Source organism: Bos indicus, chromosome 4 (assembly GCF_029378745.1).
Source record: "Bos indicus isolate NIAB-ARS_2022 breed Sahiwal x Tharparkar chromosome 4, NIAB-ARS_B.indTharparkar_mat_pri_1.0, whole genome shotgun sequence".
Taxonomy (NCBI): Eukaryota; Metazoa; Chordata; class Mammalia; order Artiodactyla; family Bovidae; genus Bos; species Bos indicus.
This window is the reverse complement of record NC_091763.1, coordinates 88057035-88079315: the sequence shown is the minus strand read 5'-3', so window position 1 is coordinate 88079315 and position 22281 is coordinate 88057035. Positions and strand designations below refer to the sequence as shown.

The 22281-nt window shown below is 40.3% G+C and overlaps 1 protein-coding gene across 1 annotated transcript in view; it reads right to left on the bottom strand.

Moving 5' to 3' along the window:
• Window positions 1–752: 752 nt before the first annotated feature.
• Window positions 753–22281, bottom strand: part of LOC139182589 (craniofacial development protein 2-like) — a 44998-nt gene continuing 23469 nt past the window's right edge. Inside the window, 4 exon segments of the mRNA XM_070787133.1 lie at window positions 753–784; window positions 3106–3801; window positions 3804–4131; window positions 5476–5640. Of these exon segments, the coding sequence (XP_070643234.1) occupies window positions 753–784; window positions 3106–3801; window positions 3804–4131; window positions 5476–5640 (1221 nt within the window).

Sequence of the window (22281 nt, the reverse complement as noted above, 5' to 3'; positions counted from 1 at the left end):
TACTTGATCTTGAAAAATCCAATAAAATTCCCTTGTGAAACTAGTTGAGCTTCATACATTTTAACATGAAAGTTATTTTTACAATTTTCTTAATCTTTTTATGGTTAAGGTCTCTTTGGACTTTTTTTATCTCAATTGAGCCAATTCTGCTAAATTAATTTTCCTAATAGACTAACAATTTGTACTAGAATTTCAAATCTAGTTCCAGAGAATTGTATGAAGTTACCCAGTCAATATGACAGCTTTTTATTTCTCAATTATACTTTCAATATATCTTTACTTTTAAAATTCAATTTAAGCTAAAATTTTCTAGTCAGTATTCAAGTCTTGTGTGGTGTCAATATATTTTATTATTTTTTTCCAATTCTCTCTCACACTGGCTTATTTGCTTATGTGTTTGCTACTTTTATTATTTTGAACTCATACTTGGCTGAACTTAATCTAAGAGGCATGAATCAGGAAGAACTACCCCCAGAAAATATTTTCTGCTGCTGGGACCCAGAGGGTAACATTACTCTGAAACTGTGTGGTTGACACAGAGATATAGCATCTAGAGCCAGTTTCAAGAGAGAACTTGCTGCTCCACTGCAGAGAGTGTGCTAAATAGACAACCTCCAGTTTTTATCCACCTGGGTTCTTCTCAGTTGTAGGAAGCCACTGCATTCAGCTTCTTTCAGCTGTAGGAAGCCACTGGTATCCATGGATCTCCTCCCTCCTGAGCCTCCTTTCCACCACCAACCCCCATCCCACCCCTAGATCATCACAGAGCATCGGGCTGAGCTCCCTGTGTAACATGAAAGATTTAACAATAATCAAAGGCATACAGATCACCTGTGGGGCTTCGAGTGGAGCTTCTAGTATGTGCAAATGCTGAGCGCCTTATTTTGTATATATTATACTGATTTATATGGTCTTCAACAGATCATGAAGCAAGTGTAATGGCCTGGCTATACCTACCCCATTTGGAATACTCACTCCAGATCACCCCACTGGGTTGGCCAAGGCTTTGTCCTGCATCGCTGTTCCTTTTCTTCCTCCACCCCATCCTACTCCTTCTTTATTCCCTTCCCAGGTATTCATCCCTAATAAACAACTCCCTCAGTCTCTTACCTCAGCTCTGCTTCTGAAGAACCAAACCTGGAATCAGTTCAGTTCAGTCGCTCAGTCGTGTCCAACTCTTTGTGACCCCATGAATCGCAGCACGCCAGGCCTCCCTGTCCATCACCAACTCCTGGAGTTCACTCAGACTCACGTCCATCGAGTCACTGATGCCATCCAGCCATCTCATCCTCTGTCGTCCCCTTCTCCTCCTGCCCCCAATTCCTCCCAGCATCAGAGTCTTTTCCAATGAGTCAACTCTTCGCATGAGGTGGCCAAAGAACTGGACTTTCAGCTTTAGCATCATTCCTTCCAAAGAAATCCCAGGGCTGATCTCCTTCAGGATGGACTGGTTGGATCTCCTTGCAGTCCAAGGGACTCTCAAGAGTCTTCTCCAACACCACAGTTCAACAGCATCAATTCTTCAGCGCTCAGCCTTCTTCACAGTCCAACTCTCACATCCATACATAACCACAGGAAAAACCATAGCCTTGACTAGACGAACCTTTGTTGGCAAAGTAATGTCTCTGCTTTTGAATATGCTATCTAGGTTGGTCATAACTTTCCTTCCAAGGAGTAAGCATCTTTTAATTTCATGGCTGCAGTCACCATCTGCAGTGATTTTGGAGCCCCAAACAATAAAGTCTGACACTGTTTCCACTGTTTCCCCATCTATTTGCCATGAAGTGATGGGATCAGATGCCATGATCTTCGTTTTCTGAATGTGGAGCTTTAAGCCAACTTTTTCACTCTCCTCTTTCACTTTCATCAAGAGACTTTTGAGTTCCTCGTCACTTTCTGCCATAAGGGTGGTGTCATCTGCATATCTGAGCTTATTGATATTTCTCCTGGCAATCTTGATTCCAGCTTGTGCTTCTTCCAGCCCAGCGTTTCTCATGATGTACTCTGCATAGAAGTTAAATAAGTAGGGTGACAATATACAGCCTTGACGCACTCCTTTTCCTATTTGGAACCAGTCTGTTGTTCCATGTCCAGTTCGAACTGTTGCTTCCTGATCTGCATATAGGTTTCTCAAGGGGCAGGTCAGGTGGTCTGGTATTCCCATCTCTTTCAGTGTTTTCCACAGTTTATTGTGATCCACACAGTCAAAGGTGTTAGCATAGTCAATAGAGCAGAAATAGACGTTTTTCTGGAACTGTCTTGCTTTCTGGATGATCCAGCAGATGTTGGCAATTTGATCTCTGGTTCCTCTGCCTTTTCTAAAACCAGCTTGAACATCTGGAAGTTCACGGTTCATGTATTGCTGAAGCCTGGCTTGGAGAATTTTGAGCATTACTTTACTAGCATGTGAGATGAGTGCAATTGTGCAGTAGTTTGAGCATTCTTTGGCATTGCCTTCCTTTGGGATTGGAATGAAAACTGACCTTTTCCAGTCCTGTGGCCACTGCTGAGTCTTCCAAATTTGCTGGCATATTGAGTGCAGCACTTTCACAGCATCGTCTTTCAGGATTTGAAATAACTCACCTGGAATTCCATCACCTCCACTAGCTTTGTTCATAGTGATGCTTTCTAAGGCCCACTTGACTTCACATTCCAGGATGTCTGGCTTTAGGTCAGTGATCACACCATTGTGATTATCTGGGTCGTGAAGATCTTTTTTGTACAGTTCTTCTGAGTATTCCTGCCACCTCTTCTTAATATCTTCTGCTTCTGTTAGGTCTATACCATTTCTGTCCTTTATCGAGCCCATCTTTGCATGAAATGTTCTCTTGGTATCTCTAATTTTCTTGAAGAGATCTCTAGTCTTTCCCATTCTGCTGTTTTCCTCTATTTCTTTGCATTGATCACTGAGGAAGGCTTTCTTATCTCTTCTTGCTGTTCTCTGAAACTCTGCATTCAGATGCTTGTATCTTTCCTTTTCTCCTTTGCTTTTCACTTCTCTTATTTTCACAGCTATTTGTAAGGCCTCCTCAGACAGCCATTTTGCCTTTTTGCATTTCTTTTCCATGGGGATGGTCTTGATCCCTGTCTGCTGTACAATGTCATGAACCTCCGTCCATAGTTCATCAGGCACTCTGTCTATCAGATCTAGTCCCTTAAATCTATTTCTCACTTCCACTGTATAATCATAAGGGATTTGATTTAGGTCATATCTGAATGGTCTAGTGGTTTTCCCTACTTTCTTCAATTTCAGCCTGAATTTGGCAATAAGGAGTTCTTGATCTGAGCCATAGTCAGCTCCTGGTCTTGTTTTTGCTGACTGTATAGAGCTTCTACATCTTTGGCTGCAAAGAATATAATCAATCTGATTTCGGTGTTGACCATCTGGTGATGTCCACGTGTAGAGTCTTCTCTTGTGTTGTTGGAAGAGGGTGTTTGCTATGACCAGTGCATTTCCTTGGCAAAACTCTATTTGTCTTTGCCCTGCTTCATTCTGTATTCCAAGGCCAAATTTGCCTGTTACTCCAGGTGTTTCTTGACTTCCTACTTTTGCATTCCAGTCCCCTATAATGAAAAGGACATTTTTTTTGGGTGTTAGTTCTAAAAGGTCTTGTAGGTCTTCATAGAACCGTTCAACTTCAGCTTCTTCAGCATTACTGGTTGGGGCATAGACTTGGATTACCGTGATATTGAATGGTTTGCCTTGGAAACGAACAGAGATCATTCTGTCATTTTTGAGATTGGATCCAAGTACTGCATTTTGGACTCTTTTGTTGACCATGATGGCTACTCCATTTCTTCAAGGGATTCCTGCCCACAGTAGTAGATATAATGGTCATCTGAATTAAATTCATCCATTCCAGTCCATTTTAGTTTGCTGATTCCTAGAATGTCGACATTCACTAATGCTATCTCCTGTTTGATCACTTCCAATTTGCCTTGATTCATGGACCTGACATTCCAGGTTCCTATGCAATATTGCTCTTTACAGCATCGGACCTTGCTTCTATCACCAGCCATATCCACAAGTAAGTATTGTTTTTGCTTTGGTTCCATCCCTTCATTCTTTCTGGAGTTATTTCTCCACTGATCTCTAGTAGCATATTGGGCACCTACTGACCTGGGGAGTTTCTCTTTCAGTATCCTATCATTCTGCCTTTTCATACTGTTCATGGGGTTCTCAAGGCAAGAATACTGAAGTGGTTTGCCATTCCCTTCTCCAGTGGACCACATTCTGTCAGACCTCCCCACCATGACCCGCCCGTCTTGGGTGGCCCCATGGGCATGGCTTAATTTCATCGAGTTAGACAAGGCTGTGGTCCTAGTGTGATTAGATTGACTAGTTTTTTGACTAGTTTTCTGTGATTATGGTTTCAGTGTGTCTGCCCTCTGATGCCCTCTTGCAACACCTACCATCTTACTTGGGTTTCTCTTATCTTGGATGTGGGGTATCTCTTCACGGCTGCTCCAGCAAAGCGCAGCTGCTGCTCCTTACCTTGGACAAGGGGTATCTCCTCACCGCCGCCCCTCCTGACCTTGAACGTGGAATAGCTCCTCTAGGGCCTCCTGCGCCCGTGCAGCCACTGCTCCTTGGACCTGGGGTTGCTCCATCCGGCCACTGCCCCTGGCCTTGGGCAGGGGGTAGCCCCTCCTGGCCGCTGCCCGTGACCTCGGACATTGGGTAGCTCCTCTCGGCTGCTCCTGCGCTGTCCAATAGACCACTTTAATTCAATTTTACTGACATGGGTTTTTCATGACCTTGCAAATAACTTACACATGAATATCAGGTCCAAAAGTCAGCAATTTTATAGTTATAAATTCCAAGAGGAGACTTACAGATGACACGTTTACAGCTCAGAGGGACTAGATGGTTGGCATAAAGTCACGAAGGATTGTGGTACTATCTTGTGGCTGCTTTGCTGTGATAAGCAAATCTAGGAACAAGTCAAGTTAAATCAAACCAGATTTGCTGTTTTCAATGCATTTTTAAAGAGACAATAGGCTCCACTGATTTCAAATATAAAAAATTATTAACATGAAAGATTTTTATTGTTTTAAAATTTATTTTTAATTGGAAAATGATTGCTCCAATTAAAATGTTGGCTTCTGCCTTACAACAATGTGAGTCAGCCATAAATATACATATATCCTCTCCCTTGTGAGCCTCCCTCCCACCCCCCCCATCCCACCGCCCCCCCACCCCCCATCCCACCCCTCTAAGTGGTTACAGAGCACTGGCCTGAGCTCCACATGTAACAGGAAAGATTTGATAATAACCAAAGACATACAGATCATGTGTGGTGTTTAGAGTGGAGCTGCCAGTGTGTGCAAACTCAGAGCACCTTATTTTGTATATATTGTACTGGTTTACATGATCTTTAAGCACAGGTATGACAGCTGTTGAACAGAGATTATTTCAAGACATTTATGATATAAAAGGAATGAACATTTCTTCTGTTTTGCAAACATACTTACTTCTAGAATTCCATGCTGGGTAAACTCTGGGTTAACGATGAGAACCAGTTTTGGCTCTGCCCTTTTCTCACTTTTCCGAAAGCTATCCTGTTCCTCGCTCTTCTTTCCATATGTCTCTGCAAATGCTGTAATAGGGTCGATGGTGATGTGAGTGTGATAGCTTGCCTAAAAGGAAAGCCTAAAATGCATTCTGATAAAAGCCACAGTGACAACACTTTGGGTACGGCAAAGGTGACAGATGTTGCTAGGAAGAGGGCCATACTTTTCATGGCTACGGAGCACTTTTCTTGGGGCCAACATTATGTTCCTCCCAACAAACCATGTGTCAATGCCTCCAAATGCACCTTCTGTGATGGAATAACAGAAGTGCCAATCTTTGAGGCTGTAATTGCTCATGCTGTCATTGCTCTTGTTATGGCGCACTCAGTCCCATCAACAGGGTTTTCCCTACTGGTGGGAAAGAGCTTTTGCAGGCACGGAGAGGTTCTGCTCTGTGCTGCCTGCAGAGTCTCATGTTCATGTATCAGGTCCCTGATCCACTCTGAGATATAGGGTTGAACAGAGAAGGGACTGGGTGATGTGGGTCTGATCTGGCCCTGACATAAACCCTCTGAATTGAATTCACATCCATTGTTGCTGCTTTTCTATAAGATGGGGGGGGGGCATTTCTGATTAATTCAGAATCATTTTTCTAGTCTCACTGACTTTCTTGAAAATATTTTAATTCCCTTCTATTTTTTTTTTTTTTTGCTTATGCCCCATGTATTTTTATTTTTTAAAGGACAGCTGATCTATATATACTGCAATTCAGACTCCTTCCATTTGGCCATACTGACCAGGGGTTCCTTTATCATGTACGCTGGAGAGATCAAATAGATGGGGAAACAATGGAAACAGTGACAGACTTTATTTTCTTGGGCTCCAAAATCACTGTAGATGGTGACTGCAGCCATGAAATTAAAAGACGCTTGCTCCTTGGAGGAATGACAAGCCTAGACACTGTATTAAAAAGCAAAGATATCACTTTGCCAACAAAGGTCTGATAGTCAAAGTTATGGTTTTTCCAGTAGTCATGCACGGATGTGAGAGTTGGACCAAAACGAAGGCTCAGCTCCGAAGAACTGATGCTCTGGAACTCTGGTGCTGAAGAAGAGTTGAGACTCCCTTGGACAGCAAGGAGTTCAAACCAGTCAATCCTAAAGGGAATCAGACTTGAATATTCACTGGAAGGACTGATGCTGAAGCTGAAGCTTCAACACTTTGGCCACCTCATGCAAAGAACTGACTCATTAGAAAAGACCCTGACGCTAGGAAAGACAGAAGGCAGGAGGAGAAAGGGACCACAGAGGATGAGATGGTTGAATGATATCACTCACTTGATGGATATGAGTTTGAGCAAACTCCAGGAGATAGTGCAGGAAGGGGAGCCTGGCATGCTGCAGTCCATGAGGTCAAAGAGTCAGAGACAATTGATCAATTGAACAACAACAACTGGAAAGATCTGCCTTGAGGGACATGGCTTGTTACCTTAGGGTCTGCTCTTTGAGGTCAAGACCGCCAAGGAGCTAATCTACCAAGTAAGGAGAGTCCTTTGGGAATTCCAAAAACACAGTCCACTGGGAGTTTTGGTCTACTCTAGCAAGGCCATCTCCTGAGCTTTTGCTCTCTTTTCACACACTGCCAGACAATTCCAGTATCGCTACCCATCTCATGGGAGCTAACACTTTCCCAAGCATCTAAAAACCTCCCCAGCCATGCTTCAGGACTGAGGCTCTTGACAGGATATTAGAGTCTGTCTTACAGGAAGTGTGCCCTCATATTGATAAACTCTGCTTTATCCAGCCTTATGTTATGCCACTCCTTGGTCCAGCACCCTTTGCAACCCTCCCAGGCATATTTTCCTGGTTCCAGCTAGTAGAATCTGGGGCCTGTAACTCCTTCAGAGTAAAATCTGAGGAATGGAAACAATATAGAGAACAAGAAGGAGCTGTGGAAGAATCTGATCCCTGGTAGTTTCAGGAAGAGTCTAGTGTCATCATGATATGGTTGGGAATTCTGAAATGTAAATTGTACCACAAACACTGTCCCATCTTGAGACGGGGAGTGGGGCTGTTAGATTCCTGTCCAGTCAATCATTGGCCATTGCAGTGGGACAAATGGTGTCAAGATAAGCTTCAGTCATCCCAGGCATGCCTCCAGAGGAGATTGGAGGTGTGAATTGTTAGCTGAAGCACTCTACAGCAACTAGGGTTTGGGTACATCAAGGATGGCAGGAGTTCTGAGCAGGACACCAAGACAGTCTGTTGCAGCATTTATCAAAATGTTTCTGATATGTTAATGCTTATTCTTACCTGGAGAATCCCAGGGATGGGGGAGCCTGTTGGGCTGCCATCTATGGGGTCGCACAGAGTCGGACACGACTGAAGTGACTTAGTAGTAGTAGTAGTATGATATGGTAATTGGAAAATCTTCACTAATATTTTAATCAGAGTGTATTATTCTCTGCTTTCTATGTTTACAACATGTTGTTTAAACCCCTACTTCTAGTTGATTTAAAGGTTTTGAGCTATAGTTAGTTGTTTATGTAGCTCTATTCCATCTGAATTGTAAATTCCTTGGGGGCAGTCATTCTCCAGTGTACCTCACAGAGTGAACTTCTAGACAGTATTTAATAATTTAAAATAAAAAGTTTTTTGGCTAAACCATGTGGTATGTGGGATCTTAGTTCCCCACCTGGGGATCGAACCCGTGCCCCATGAAGGAAGCACAGAATCTTAACCACTGGACCACTAGGGAAGTCCCAGTTTTAATAATGTTTTAAAAATGTGTTTGATGGTATGCATCAGAGTTGGCAGAAGAAAGCCTACAACAATTCTTTTTGTAAAGAAAAATATTCTCAATTTATCTTTTAGGTGAAACTGAATCTCCATATGTCGCGTTTGCTTAGTGGTATGTTTGCCAGCAAAGGTCTCAGCAATTCTTGGAATGAAATGGTTATGTAAATGTACAACCTGAGCAAACTCTTTTGAGTTTGCTTTGTAACTGATAGACAGTCAATCAATGATGGTGTCCTTGGGAAAAGATATGGTTGTGTTCTCAGAGAAAATCCTTGAATAGGGATTCATTAGAGTAAATGTGGAGATGAAGTTTACTTAAGTAAACTTTAGAGATACTGAGAGAAAAATAAATCTAGTGAATTTTCCTCTCCAGTTTGGTAGGAAAAAAATGTCTGCCATCCAGCTAATAGCAGTAGGGTTGAAAACAAACAAACAAACAAAACAATGCTTTGGCAAGAAAACATCAAACATGGGAAGAAGCCTTCTGAACTGTTAAGAGGCAGACAAGGATGATATGAATTATATCAATTCTCTTCATAGGGTAAGTCTTCTTTAAGACATGAATACTTTCACTAGTTCATTTTTTAATTAATTGGTTGTTTTTGCAATCTAGTTAAAATTATTCTTTGTACATATGTCCTCTGATGCTTAATCTAGCCACCTTTCATTCAGACCAAGACTGAGGTACAGAGTCAGTAGGTAACTTACCAAAAAAATCTGAAAAGTGCAACTGTTATTTAGGTCCCAAGGTTTCCCTGGTGGCTTAGTGGTAAAGAATCCACCTGCAGTACACGAGACGAGTTTGACTCCTGGGTCAGGAAGCAAGAGAATCGGGCATGAATGAGTGACTGAACAAGAAGGCTCTAAAGGAGAGTCCATTCTTTGTTGCACCTGAATGTCTCCTTGATGGAACTACAAAATTTGCTACGTTCTCCAATCAGTCTTTGATCGATTTACCAGTTTTGAATTACTGTTGAACAAATTGGCTTGGAATTGAATCTTTTTAGCCTCAAGGAGAAACTAAAAGAAGGACCTTCATGCTGTTTATTTGTTGACCAAGATCAGTACGTGTATTTAGCATGCAAGCAATATTTGTTGAATGAATATATATTTTTACTTTTATGACAATATTTATTTTTATACAAGTTTACTGTATTAACAGTTTATCTCACTGTGTTATTGAAATTTCTACTTTAAATTATTTAAAATAGAGAACTTTTAGCATATGGGGATTACTAAAGATTGGAAGAGATTTGCTTAAACATACTTTGATTTAGCTGAGCACATTTGAAAAGATGTTTATAGGCTCATGAATAGTTTTTCAGTGACATCTAAGTTAGGGGTATCTGTTAATAAGAATTCAGAAAACAAAAATGAAATGTTTAGAGAGAGCTGGCATTTTGTCATATTTAGATTTTTAAACTGATGCTAGATGTGTTCTCAGATTTGCTGTAACCTGAGGACTCAGGTTAACTCCCTGGCACGTCTGTCAAGGTCCACAGACACTGGCTTCCACCTCTTGCAGGAGGCTCTCCTTCTCCATGTTGCACATACCAGGTTGGCTTGTGTCTCTGTGACAGAACTAAACCTCCCTATGTTGTGAATAACTGGTGAAGGCAAACTGTATCAAATTGAGGCAAGTTTCTTGTACTTCCTTTTCTTGGCGTAGGTTTAAATCATGGCACAATTATTTTCAATCCTTGTCTATCATTTTTCTCATTTTACAAGGAGACATCTTCCTTCAGCTTGCATCTAGTATATGATTACATTGTAAACACATGATGCTGCTATACATTTACAAACACATTTCTAATCTTCATAATATCCTGGCAAGATTGGTATTAGTGTGCTTTTTTGGTGGGATTCCCAGGTGGCTCAGTGATAAAGAATCTGCCTACCAATGTAAGAGATGTGGGTTCAATCCCTGGGTTGGGAAGATGCTCTGGCGGAGGAAATGGTGACCCACTTCAGTATTCTTGCTGGAAAAATCTCATCGACAAAGGAACCTGGCAGGCTATACTGTCCATGGAGTTGAAAAGAGTCGGACACGACTGAAGCAATCAAGCATGAGCAGGTCCTATATTATAGATGAGAAAATGAGGCTTAAAGAAGCTTACAAGCAAATGGCAACTGTAGAACTGGGATCCTTGTTTTACTCCAAAACCATGTTGTTTCCAGTATTCCCTGCAAGCATGCTACATCCTAAATGAAGAGTTGATGACTGTCTTGATAGCACACCCTTTTCCACTCTTGGCTTTCAAACCATCCTTCTTGTCCCTTAGAATAAGCACTATGAGAAGAAGATTCGTTCTTATGTGGGTGCTAAGTTCACTCACACTTGACTCTTAAACTTGTTCTCTTTAATAAAAAAAAAAAAATTAAAGCTGATGATTCAGCCACCTCAAAGAGGCATATATTCTGGAATAGAATCAACTTGGGGTTTCAAATCCTCAGGAGCAGTTCCATCTTCTATGGGAATATTACGTTCATATGCCACGTAAACTTATAATTTTGAACCCAAGAATCAGGAAGCACGTAGTTTCTAGCAATACTGGGTAGGAGCTTGCCTTTCTCCCTCCCCTTCTTCCCACGACAGAGGGAGCCCTGCCTGAGGGCATGAGGAGAATGGTGCTAGGGCTTCCCAAAGGAAAAAGGGTGGAGTCGAGTCAAGCATGGGTTGTTCCTCCAAATTTACATTCATACCAACCATTGAATCTGCATAAGGGTACAGTGAGTTAAGGCACAAAGAGAGACAATTGTTACTCTAATTGAGTTTCCTCTTCTCCTGCGGATAGAAAAAACTGTCTTACAATAAGGGAGCTGACAAAAGAGCTACAGGGCAACCATCTCTAATCTCACATTCAAGCTTTGCTTCTGAGGCCACCACCTGCTCTCCTCCTAGCTCACTCCCTTTGATAACTTGACTTCATAGGAGGATTCTCATAGCATCCATGTTACTTCTATCAGTGATTTCCTTACTATATTGCATTATATTGTAATTGCTCCTTAACTGATCGTCTCCTCAACCTTTTTAATGACTGGGACTGCAGCTTATTTATTTTAAAAAAATTTAATGTCTTATGTGTCAAAATAAAATGCTTGGTGTCTAGAGTATGTTTAATTAATGTCCTTTGAATAGATGAATTTATTAATAAATGAAAACATGAAGCCTTTGACTGTGTGGATCACAACAAACTGGAAAATTCTTAGAGTTGGGAATACCAGACCACTTTACCTGCCTCCTGAGAAATCTGTATGCAGGTCAAGAAGCAACAGTTAGAACTGGACATAGAACAACAGACTGGCTCCAAATCAGGAAAGGAGTACATCAGGCTGTATATTGTCATCCTGCTTATTTAACTCATATGCAGAGTACATCATGCGAAATGCTGGACTGGATGAAGCACAAGTTGGAATCAATCAAGATTGCTAAGAGAAATATCAATAACCTCAGATAGGCAGATGACACCAACCTTATGGCAGAAAGTGAAGAACTAAAGCGCCTCTTGTTGAAAGTGAAAGAGGAGAGTGAAAAAGTTGGCCTAAAGCTCAACATTCAGAAAACTAAGATCATGGCATCTGGTCCCATTGCTTCATGGCAAATAGATTGGGAAACAATGGAAAAAGTGACAGACTTAATTTTGGGGGGCTCCAAAATCACTGCAGATGGTGACTGCAGCCATGAAATTAAAAGACACTTGCTCCTTGGAAGAAGAGCTGTGACCAACCTAGACAGCATATTAAGAAGCAGAGACATTACTTTGCCAACAAAGGTCTGTCTAGTCAAGGCTATGGTTTTTCCAGTAGTCATGTATGGATGTGAGAGTTGGACTATAAAGAAAGCTGAGTGCAGAAGAATTGATGCTTTTGAACTGTGGTGTTGGAGAAGACTCTTGAGAGTCCCTTGGACTACAAGGAGATCCAACCAGCCCATCCTAAAGGAAATCAGTCCTGAGTATTCATTGGAAGGACTGATGATGAAGCTGAAACTCCAATACTTTGGCCACCTCATACGAAAAATTGACTACTTGGAAAAGACCCTGATGCTGGGAAAGATTGAAGGCAGGAGGAGAAGGGGACGATAGAGGATGAGATGGTTGGATGGCATCACTGACTCAACGGACATGAGTTTGAGCAAGCTCTGGGAGTTGGTGATGGACAGGGAAAACTGGCGTGTTACAGTTCATGGGGTCGCAAAGAGTCAGACATGACTGAGTGACTGAACTGACCTGAATAGATGAATTTATTAATAAATGAAACATGAATCCTTCCTCTTGCTAAAAGTGTACTGCATCCATTTGGGGATTGAGAAAGTAGTATTAAAAAGTTTAATGGGTCTATCTCTTTTCTATAATTCTGTTAGACATTTTAGTCTTTATCTTACCCTTTTCACAAACTGATGTGACAGGATAAATACATTAGCATTTTAAATGACTTGGGACTTCTCAGATAGAGCTCTAGCTTAAGTTTTACTATTCACTAAAAATGAATCTGCTAAACCTGAGGTTAGAGAGGAAAGCACACAGTCAAGAATGATTTTAACCCTGAGGACGTGTTAACCAAGTCTAAGATCATAACTGTGGTGTATCTCAGAGCCTAAAAAGTCTGAAGCCAAGTATTCACTCACCTTTGACTTTCAGGCATTGAGGCATGGTGGAAAGAATACCAAAGAGCTGTGAAACCTTAATGGTTCTATAGGGAGATTGTTGAGAAGAATTGCAATTTCTATATTCAAAACGTCTCCCATCAGACCACTTTGTGGTTGCCATTCCAAATGTATCTGTAAACTTTAAAGACTTTGAGCCACTTTCTTGTGTCAGTCTAAACTAGCTGTCACTGTGTGTGCGCATGCTCAATTGTTCAGTCGTGTCCGACTCTTTGTGACCCCATGGACTGCAGCCTGCCAGGCTCCACTGTCCATGGTATATGTCAGGCAAGAATACTGAAGAGGATTGCCATTTCCTACTCCAGGGGATCTTCCCTACTTGAGGTTCAAACCCAGGTCTCCTATGTCTCCAGCATTGGCAGGCAGATTCTTTATCACTAAGCCACCTGGGAAGCCTCCCACACGGACCTGACCGTCTTCACTGCTGCTGCTGCTGCTAAGTCGCTTCAGTCGTGTCCAACTCTGTGCGACCCCATAGATGGCAGCCACTAGGCTCCTCTGTCCCTGGGATTCTCCAGGCAAGAATACTGGAGTGGGTTGCCATTTCCTTCTCCAGACAGTCTTCACTACCTTTTTATAATTCTAGTTCAGTTGTCATCAACACTAATTCTGCCTTTTGTTTGCTATGCTGCTTACAATCTCCTCTCCTCTGTCTGGAGGTGCAGTGGGATATGGCTCAGGTAGGGGCTGAAAGTTTTAACCCTTTAATCAGATGCTTGGTTCTACTGGCAACCAACCCCCATCCTAAACATTTTCCAAGAGTCACTTCCTTAACATGAGAAAAATACACTTTTATGTTCTCATCACTTAGAAATTCCATCCTAGGAGCTCCATGCCAGAAACAGGGATGAAAGTCAGATATACGTGTTTTCATATTGTCAGAAACCAAACTCTGCACAACAAAAAAACAAAGCTGAAAGATGAGTTTATTACAAGGGTTTCAATCTAGAAACTCAAGGCTGAGTTTTGAGTTGCTCACAGACCAAGCATTTTTTATGTGGTAAACTGGGAGTTGTTTATCTTTTTCAACTGGTTGATTGCCTGTGGTCTTCTTCCTTATTTGGATCAGGTAACTGAGTTAGAGAAACAAGGAAGTCCAAACCTCCTGGGAACAGACTTGATGTTTGAGGATTGGTGATGTCCTCTTCTGGTTTCTAAAGTGAGCTTTAAATTCCCTCAACTGATGTTGGGTACTGTTAAGTTTCATCTTCTTTAATGCACTTGCATTGGCCAACTCCGTTTTGTCCTCAACATAAGTGACTCCATTTTAGTTTAGTTCTACACTGTAAATCACAATATCACAGCCTACTATTATATTTAGGGAATTAATTGGAGAGGTAGAGATTAGAAACCATTAAAGATTCTGTTGCAAGAGTCCTGAAAAGAAATGTTAAGGGCTTGAAGCAGAATAGATATGAAGACATAGTGAATACAAGAAACACCTTAGAAGCAGAATGTTAGATTTAAGTGATCAATTACTGAATTGAAAATGAAAGTGAAAGTGAAACTGTTAGTTGCTCAGTCATGTCTGACCCTGTGTAACTCCATGGACTGTAGCCGACCAGGTTCTTCTGCAAAAATACTGCAGTGGGTTACCATTTCCTTCTCCAGGGGATCTTCCCAACCCAGGAATCAAACTGGGTCTCCTGCACTGAAGGTGGATTCTTTACCATCTTAGCCACCAGGGAATTGAATATAGTTGGGTGGAAGAAGATGACCCTGATGTTTTAAATTTGAGAGAGCTGAAGGGTAAAGATGGCACCTATCAAGAAGGATTGATGATGGAATAGGGAAGCAGGCTTGAAGAGAGATGGTAAACTTTGTTGGGATAAAGATATGCTTAAGATATGGTACCTATGAAACATGCAAAGGAGATATACAGGAAGCATTGGGGATTGGGGAGTGGAACTCAGGAGACTGGTGGGTGCAGCCTGAGTTATAATTTAGGAATCATCAGAAATACATGGAAATAAGGAAACAGGGACTGCAAGTAAGAAAGAGAGCTAAGGACAGATTCCTGAGAAATGTAGTGGAGGCTTGAAGGCAGGATAGAATTGGGAATAAAGAGGAAATCATCTCTGTTTTGATCTCTTTTTGAATAAGGGCACAAATATCAAGTATTCCTGTCTTCCTGATAACAGCTTTTGCATTTTCATTAGAAACTGGAAAAATATGAATTTTTCATACCATGCTACAAAAAATAGAAATTTTATTCTTGACCTCTACTGTTTTCACATCTACGTGTAGAACCTGCATATCAAAGTGCTCAGGTTTAGAGTCTGTAGTGCAGTGGCTATGGTCACTGGTTCCTAGTCAGAACTCTGCTTTCAAATCCCAGTTTTGTTACTTATCTACCTGGGTGCCAGGGAAAGCTATTCAGTTTATGCATGGAATTTTTTGCAACTTCAAAATGAAGATATAGAATGCTGCATGAAACTAGGCATTATATCTGGTTCTTTGTAAGCATTAAATGTAATTCTTAATGTTATTCCTACTGTAGGGAAACATAACATTCAGAATAAACATTTAATTCTTTCCCCTTCTTAAATAGAATGTTCATGGAGTTAAGTAAGTTTTGAATCTGCTTTCTATCATTTAAAGAATAATGGCCAATACAGTGTGAATTTCAGTTCATTTAATGACATTTAAAAATCATTCTGTCCATGAGTACATTTCTACAAAAATATTAAAGGAAATGTTTTGTATAAAATTTCTCTCTAAAAGTTCATAGGGTATTGTAGAAAAAGGACACATTAGACATAAGTTGAAATATATTGTTATATAATGAACACTTCAATTAGTCATTTTTTTAAACTAGACATTTTCAAAAAAGTGGTTTGACTATTATGTCTCTATAGATAAATTCTTTTCTGAGAACCATTGCCTTGATTGCCTTCGCTCAATTGTGTCCGACTCTTTGCGACCCCATGGACTGTAGCCTACCAGGCTCCTGTGTCAATGGGATTTTCCAGGCAATAGTACTGGAGTTAACTATATGTGTTTTATTATCTTCACAGTAAATCTTCATCTTTGAGAATGACTAAATGAGCATAATTGCTAGTTTATTGCAGTTCGTTAAGGAAACATGAGTCTTCATTTCACAAAGGACACACTGCAAAACGTGAGTGGGACTTGTCTCTATAACAGACTTTCACACAGGCTTCCAACAATATATTCTTATTTTGTTAATGCACAGTAGGTTAGTTTTGTTTGTTTTGTTTTTACAATTTTATAGGTTGGGAAGACCAATCTCTTTAACAATCAGAGCTGTCCTTCTAAACTGGATGACAGTTTGTTTTTTTTTTCCTGAAGTTATCATTTTATTACATATTCTCCTAGACTTTTTTTAATTGAAGGAAGATTACTTTACAATGTTGTTTTGGTCTCTGCCATACAACAGTGCAAATCAGGCATAATTACACATCTGTTACCTCCCTCTTGAGCCTCCCTTCCCACCCCCCAACCCCCTCCTTTACATCATCACAGAGCACCGGCTGGGATCCCTGTTTTATACAGCAACTTCTCACCAGCTATCTATTTTACACATGGTGGTGTATATATGTTGAGATGAACTTAGAACCTGTTATATAGAGTGAAGTAAGTCAGAAAGAGAAAAACAAATATAGTATATAAACAACATATATGGATAATGGTTTTGTCTTTTTAAAAAGATATTAACAGCTCATGCAGCAAAGGCAAGAAATTTCATAAGATATTTTACATGTTAATTCTCTTTAGTATGCTTATATTCCATTGAGTTTTAAAAATAATAATTTTTGGTTGAATTTTAAAAACTATAGTCGACTGTCAAAGGAAATCTCAGTACACACTTTGATTGATGGAGAATAAAAAGATTTGAATTTCATTTTGAAATAATTTTTCTTTGCAATTTTTATTCAAACCCATCTTCTAGCATTTTTCTTAGGATACATAACAAACTATAAATACGACCCACTCTAAGGCCCCCAATTCCAAACATAAGTTCACTAAAATTTTTACTTGTTTTATTTCTATCAAATCTAGGACTTAATTTTAAGGTTTGCCAAAATAACACCAGTCTTACTTCTGGGTGAATGATGGCAAAAAGATTAATTCTGAAAGTTGAAATTTTTACTGTGACTTAATATAAGAAACTCTTTTATAGTTGATGCCTTCACATAGATCTAATGTGTCACATATTTGAAGGACTATTTGCACTGAGAAAAATGTCTACTTGGTCCAACAGCTTAATTTCAAGATTTTTGACACACCAGTTGGCATTTAAGGGAGATACCTAGAGTCAGCTTGCTTCTTCTGTCTTGGTTCTTGGGTAAAATCCTTCATTTTGATGTAGCTGAAATTCAGTGTACATGTTTAGGCTTACTGGTTGAGGGACCAGCAGCCCACCTGAGACTTCTGGCTCTTGGGTCAAAAGTCACCAGTGTTTTGGCAGAGAGGACACTCATCTCATTACTAACTCCCCAAATGCTTGTCTATGGGTGAGCATCCACAAAAGTTCCAGCTTACGTGTGTATTTAACTCAGTCTCTCCTCACTCATGCTGGTCACTTCTCTAGGCCACTGACAGAGCAACAGAGCCAAGGCCTAAATGCCTTTCACAGTTTGTAGGAAATTGGCAGCTGAATCTCTATTACTATACCTAGCTGAGGTAACGGCTCTTTTCTATCAAGGGCATCTATCACCTCATAACTGGAGCTTTAGCTGTTTAATAAAAGTGTTGTGAGAACAAAATAAATGAGAGTGTCAGGAAGTAGGGTGGGGAACATATATATGAAGGCACTTGTAGAGGAGAGACCCAGAAGGGAGATTTAAACTTTTCTAACTTTCCATTCCCCTAAGCTTATATATTGGAGAAGGCAATGGCACCCCATTCCAGTACTCTTGCCTGGAAAATCCCATGGATGGAGAAGCCTGGAAGGCTGCAGTCCATGGGGTCGCTGAGGGTCGGACATGACTGAGCGACTTCACTTTCACTTTTCACTTTCATGCATTGGAGAAGGAAATGGCAACCCACTCCAGTGCTCTTGCCTGGAGAATCCCAGGGACAGAGGAGCCTGGTGGGCTGCCGTCTACGGGGTCGCACAGACTCAGACACGACTGAAGTGACTTAGTAGTAGTAGTAAGCTTATATATATTAACAATACTTACGTGATTTGTTGAGTTCCTTCAAGTAATGCCTGGTACTTGCATTATTTTATGCTCCTATTGTATTTATCCTATGATCACAGAATGTTATTATCTTGTTAGTAGATAAGGAATTTGAGGCTTAGGAGGTTTAAGTAACTTGCGATGGTGACACGGCTAATAAGTGATGAAACCACACTGGCTCTCACCCACTCACTGGAGAGGTTAACTCTGAACTGTTCTGCTGAGATGCTGGAAACATAGATCATGTGATGGGAAGGGCACTCCTGGTGCTGTGTAAATGGCAGCCCTTCCACTCTGCTCTATTGCCCTGGGCAAAGGAAAGGGTAACCTTAAACTTAAGGTTCATTTTGTTCTCTGCTGCATGACCTTGGACTGTAAACGGTCTCTGTTATTGATGCTGTAAGGCCATTGAAGGAAAGGCAGCACTGGGGAAGGGAAGATCATTTCACACTTTTGTTGATTCTGTTTAGTGCAAGTCTGAGTTTTATAGGGCAGTGCCAGATGGATTTATATTCTCTCCTGCAATATGAAAAAGGAAGCAAATTTTTATTTAAAAAGGAAAGATTCTTACAGTGTGTAGGAAATGAATGGGATTTGAAAAAAGGTTAAATTTTTTCTCTTTTGACATTTTCTGTTATGCTGACATTTTCTGCAGTGTTTGGTTGAGAGCAAGACCTTTTCTGTTTTTCTTTGTTTATGTTGGTCTTAAATCAAGCTCTTTTGTTTAAAACTATTTCTATTTTTCTTTTTTTTGCTTTGCGGGAGCATGTCTCTCCAAGAAAATACTACATTGCTTTTATTTGGTTCAAGTTTAAATTATAGTTGTTGAAAAGATTTATGCTATTTTTCTTTGTTTAAAAAATTTACACTGGAAATATATGTATCCCAGAAAAAAAAAAAAAGTTTTCCCTGGTTTAAAGAATGTTAAGTATTTAGATTCTGAAAAACAATTATATGAACACTAAAATCATGTTTATGCAACACATGTGACTCTGTTGATTTTGAGAGGTGCACGAGGTGCCTGCTCCGTTGTTCAGTTGTGTCTGACTCTTTGTGACTCCACTGACTGTAACTCACCAGTCTCCTCTGTCCATGAGATTTTCCAGGCAAGAATACTGGAGTGGGTTGCCATTTCCTCCTCCAGGGGATCTTCCCGTCTCAGGCATCGAATCGGCATCTTCTGAGTTACCTGCATTGGCAGGCGGATTCTTTACCTCTGAGTCACATGGGAAGCCTGATTTTGATAGGTGAGATGGATCATTTAGGCCAAAGTTCTCCTTTGGAATAAAGAAACATTGACATAACATATGACCAAGGAGCACAAGTGAAGGCGTCTCAGCTCAGACTGCCAGACTAGCAGGCCCCATTTCAGAGGATTCCTTCATTAGTAAGTTAATCTCATGAGGACTAACAAAGTGTGGATAACTGCTTGATTACACAATTTTTCTTGTTTAAGAGCCAGAGAATTTTAAGAATTGAAGGGTCTACTAGCTATTTTTTGTCTTCCCAATATAAATCAATCTCCCCTTTTAGATTTTTTCGTTCTGTCTTTTAAAAATGATAATCTGCATATTACGTTTGAGAACATTTTCTGTGTGGTTGTCCCCTTGCATAAAGCCATTGGCACCTGCTTTGGTTTCCTGGTCCTGCCATAATAAAGTACTACCTGCAGAGTGGTTTCAAACAACAAAAATGTACTCTGTCACAGTTGAGGAATCTAGAATTCCACAGTCAGTGTCCATCTGGCTGGTTTTTTCTAGAGGCTCTGAGGAAGTGTCTCTTTCAAACTCCTCTCTTTGCTTCTGGTGCGTGAATGTGTACTAAGTTTCTTCAGTCATGTCTGACCATGTGTGACCCAATGGACTGTAGCTTGCCAGGCTTCTCTGTCCATGGGATTCTCCAGGCAAGAATACTGGAGTGGATTGCCATGCCCTTCTCCAGGGGATCTTCCCAACACAGGGATTAACCCAGATCTCCTGCTTGCAGGAAGATTCTTTACCATCTGAGCCACTATCCTTGGTGTTTCATGCGTTGTAGACACATAGTTCCCATCTCTGTCTCCATTTTCATACAACTTTCTTCTCTGTCTGTATTTTTGTCCAAATTTTCCTCTTATAAGGAGGAAATCCAATTAAAACTCATTCTAATTCCATATTTCCTCCTTTTAACATGATCGTATCTGCAAAGATGCCATCTTCAAATAAAGTCACATTCACAGATACTGGGATTGGGACATAACATATCATTTTGAGGGGGGCACAATTGCACAGCTCACCCTACACTGGCACCACTATGACACATTGGAAGTGTTGCACTAGGGCAAAGTCCAGGCTTGAGTGGACAGTCGATGAAATACCATTTGTGTATTACTTCCGTTTTTGCAAATCTTAAATGACTGGTCAGAATATTTTATTTCTCTGGAATATTGACTTGAAAAGATTCAGCTGCAGATCAGTGTATGAAAATCTCATGCATCATATGATGGCTTGTCTTATTGATATTTGCAGTGATATAATTTAAAAATTGGTATTTTTGGTGGTCTAGTTTGTAGCCATAGAGAAAGTGAGTCGGGATATATGAATGGAGAACACACTCTAACATGAAGTAAGAACATAAAAGCACTCGATTTACAGATTTATGATCCTAAAAGACATTTCCAGATAGTAGTTTTTTCTGCTATGTTAGCAACTGTGCTGATGAAATAAGTAAATGTATCCATAATTAGAGCTTAAATTATTGCTGCAAAAGAAATGTGGTTTCTTAAAATTCCATAAAAAAAAAAATCCAGATGTTAGCAACCAGTGAAGTAAACTCTAATCTGAAATGAATATTAGGGAAATTTTTCTTTGATTTAATCTAACTAATATGGTAAAAACAAATATTTCTTGTTACCAGTGATATTTCTGGGCACGAAGATTACTCCTTCATGTACCAATCATTTCAAACCTAATGCATGCCAACTCACAGAGCATTGTACTCATATAAAGGGGCTCACCATGGATTGACTTTAGCCCAGTTCAGTGACAGCTTTCAATGGCTAAGCCTTTATTTTTCTTTTTTTGTAAAGAGAGACCTATACCTACAAATATTAACTCAACTTTCAATAGTAGTTCCAGTTTACTTTAAAATTTCCTCACAGAGATAGTCAGGATATGTGAATCTATATCTTTGTACTCACCTTGAAGTGAAGTGAAGTCGCTCAGTCTTGTCCGACTCTTTGCGACCCCATGGACTGTAGACTATCAGGCTCCTCTGTCCATGGGATTTTCCAGGCAAGAGTGGTGGAGTGGATTGCCATTTCCTTCTCCAGGGTATCTTCCCGACCCAGGAATCGAACCGAGGTCTCCTGCATTGCAGGCAGACGCTTTACTGTCTGAGCCACCAGGGAAGTCACCTTACTTCATTAAAAAAAAAGTCCTTAGCCATCACTTTTAGCAGAGTGTTAACAGTGAAGGATTTCACTATTCATCCAGGGTAATTCTTAAACTCAGGACAATTGTCACTGATGTAATGGCATTTGTATTTAAGCAATAGAAAGCTTGTTTCCTATCAATTAGTATTCCTTCATTGACAGCTTACTGTGAACTATGTCGGATTCATGATCTCCAAAGAAGAAGCTTTAACTTCGGGACCAGGGACCAGGCTTGATCACTCAAGAGCTTTAGGGTATTCTCTAGGGTATTCTTTAGGATATTCTCTAGACAGGAAACACAAAAACGGTGTATAAGTTCGAACCCAAAACAATAAAGTAAATGGCAACGGGATCATACTTATCAGTAATTACCTTAAATGTAAATGGGTTGAATGCCCCAACCAAAAGACAAAGACTGGCTGAATGGATACAAAAACAAGACCCCTACATATGTTGTCTACAAGAGACCCACCTCAAAACAGGGGACACATACAGACTGAAAGTGAAGGGCTGGAAAAAGATTTTCCATGCAAATAGGGACCAAAAGAAAGCAGGAGTAGCAATACTCATATCAGATAAAATAGACTTTAAAACAAAGGCTGTGAAAAGAGACAAAGAAGGTCACTACATAATGATCAAAGGATCAATCCAAGAAGAAGATATAACAATTATAAACATATATGCACCCAACACGGGAGCACCGCAGTATGTAAGACAAATGCTAACAAGTATGAAAGGAGAAAT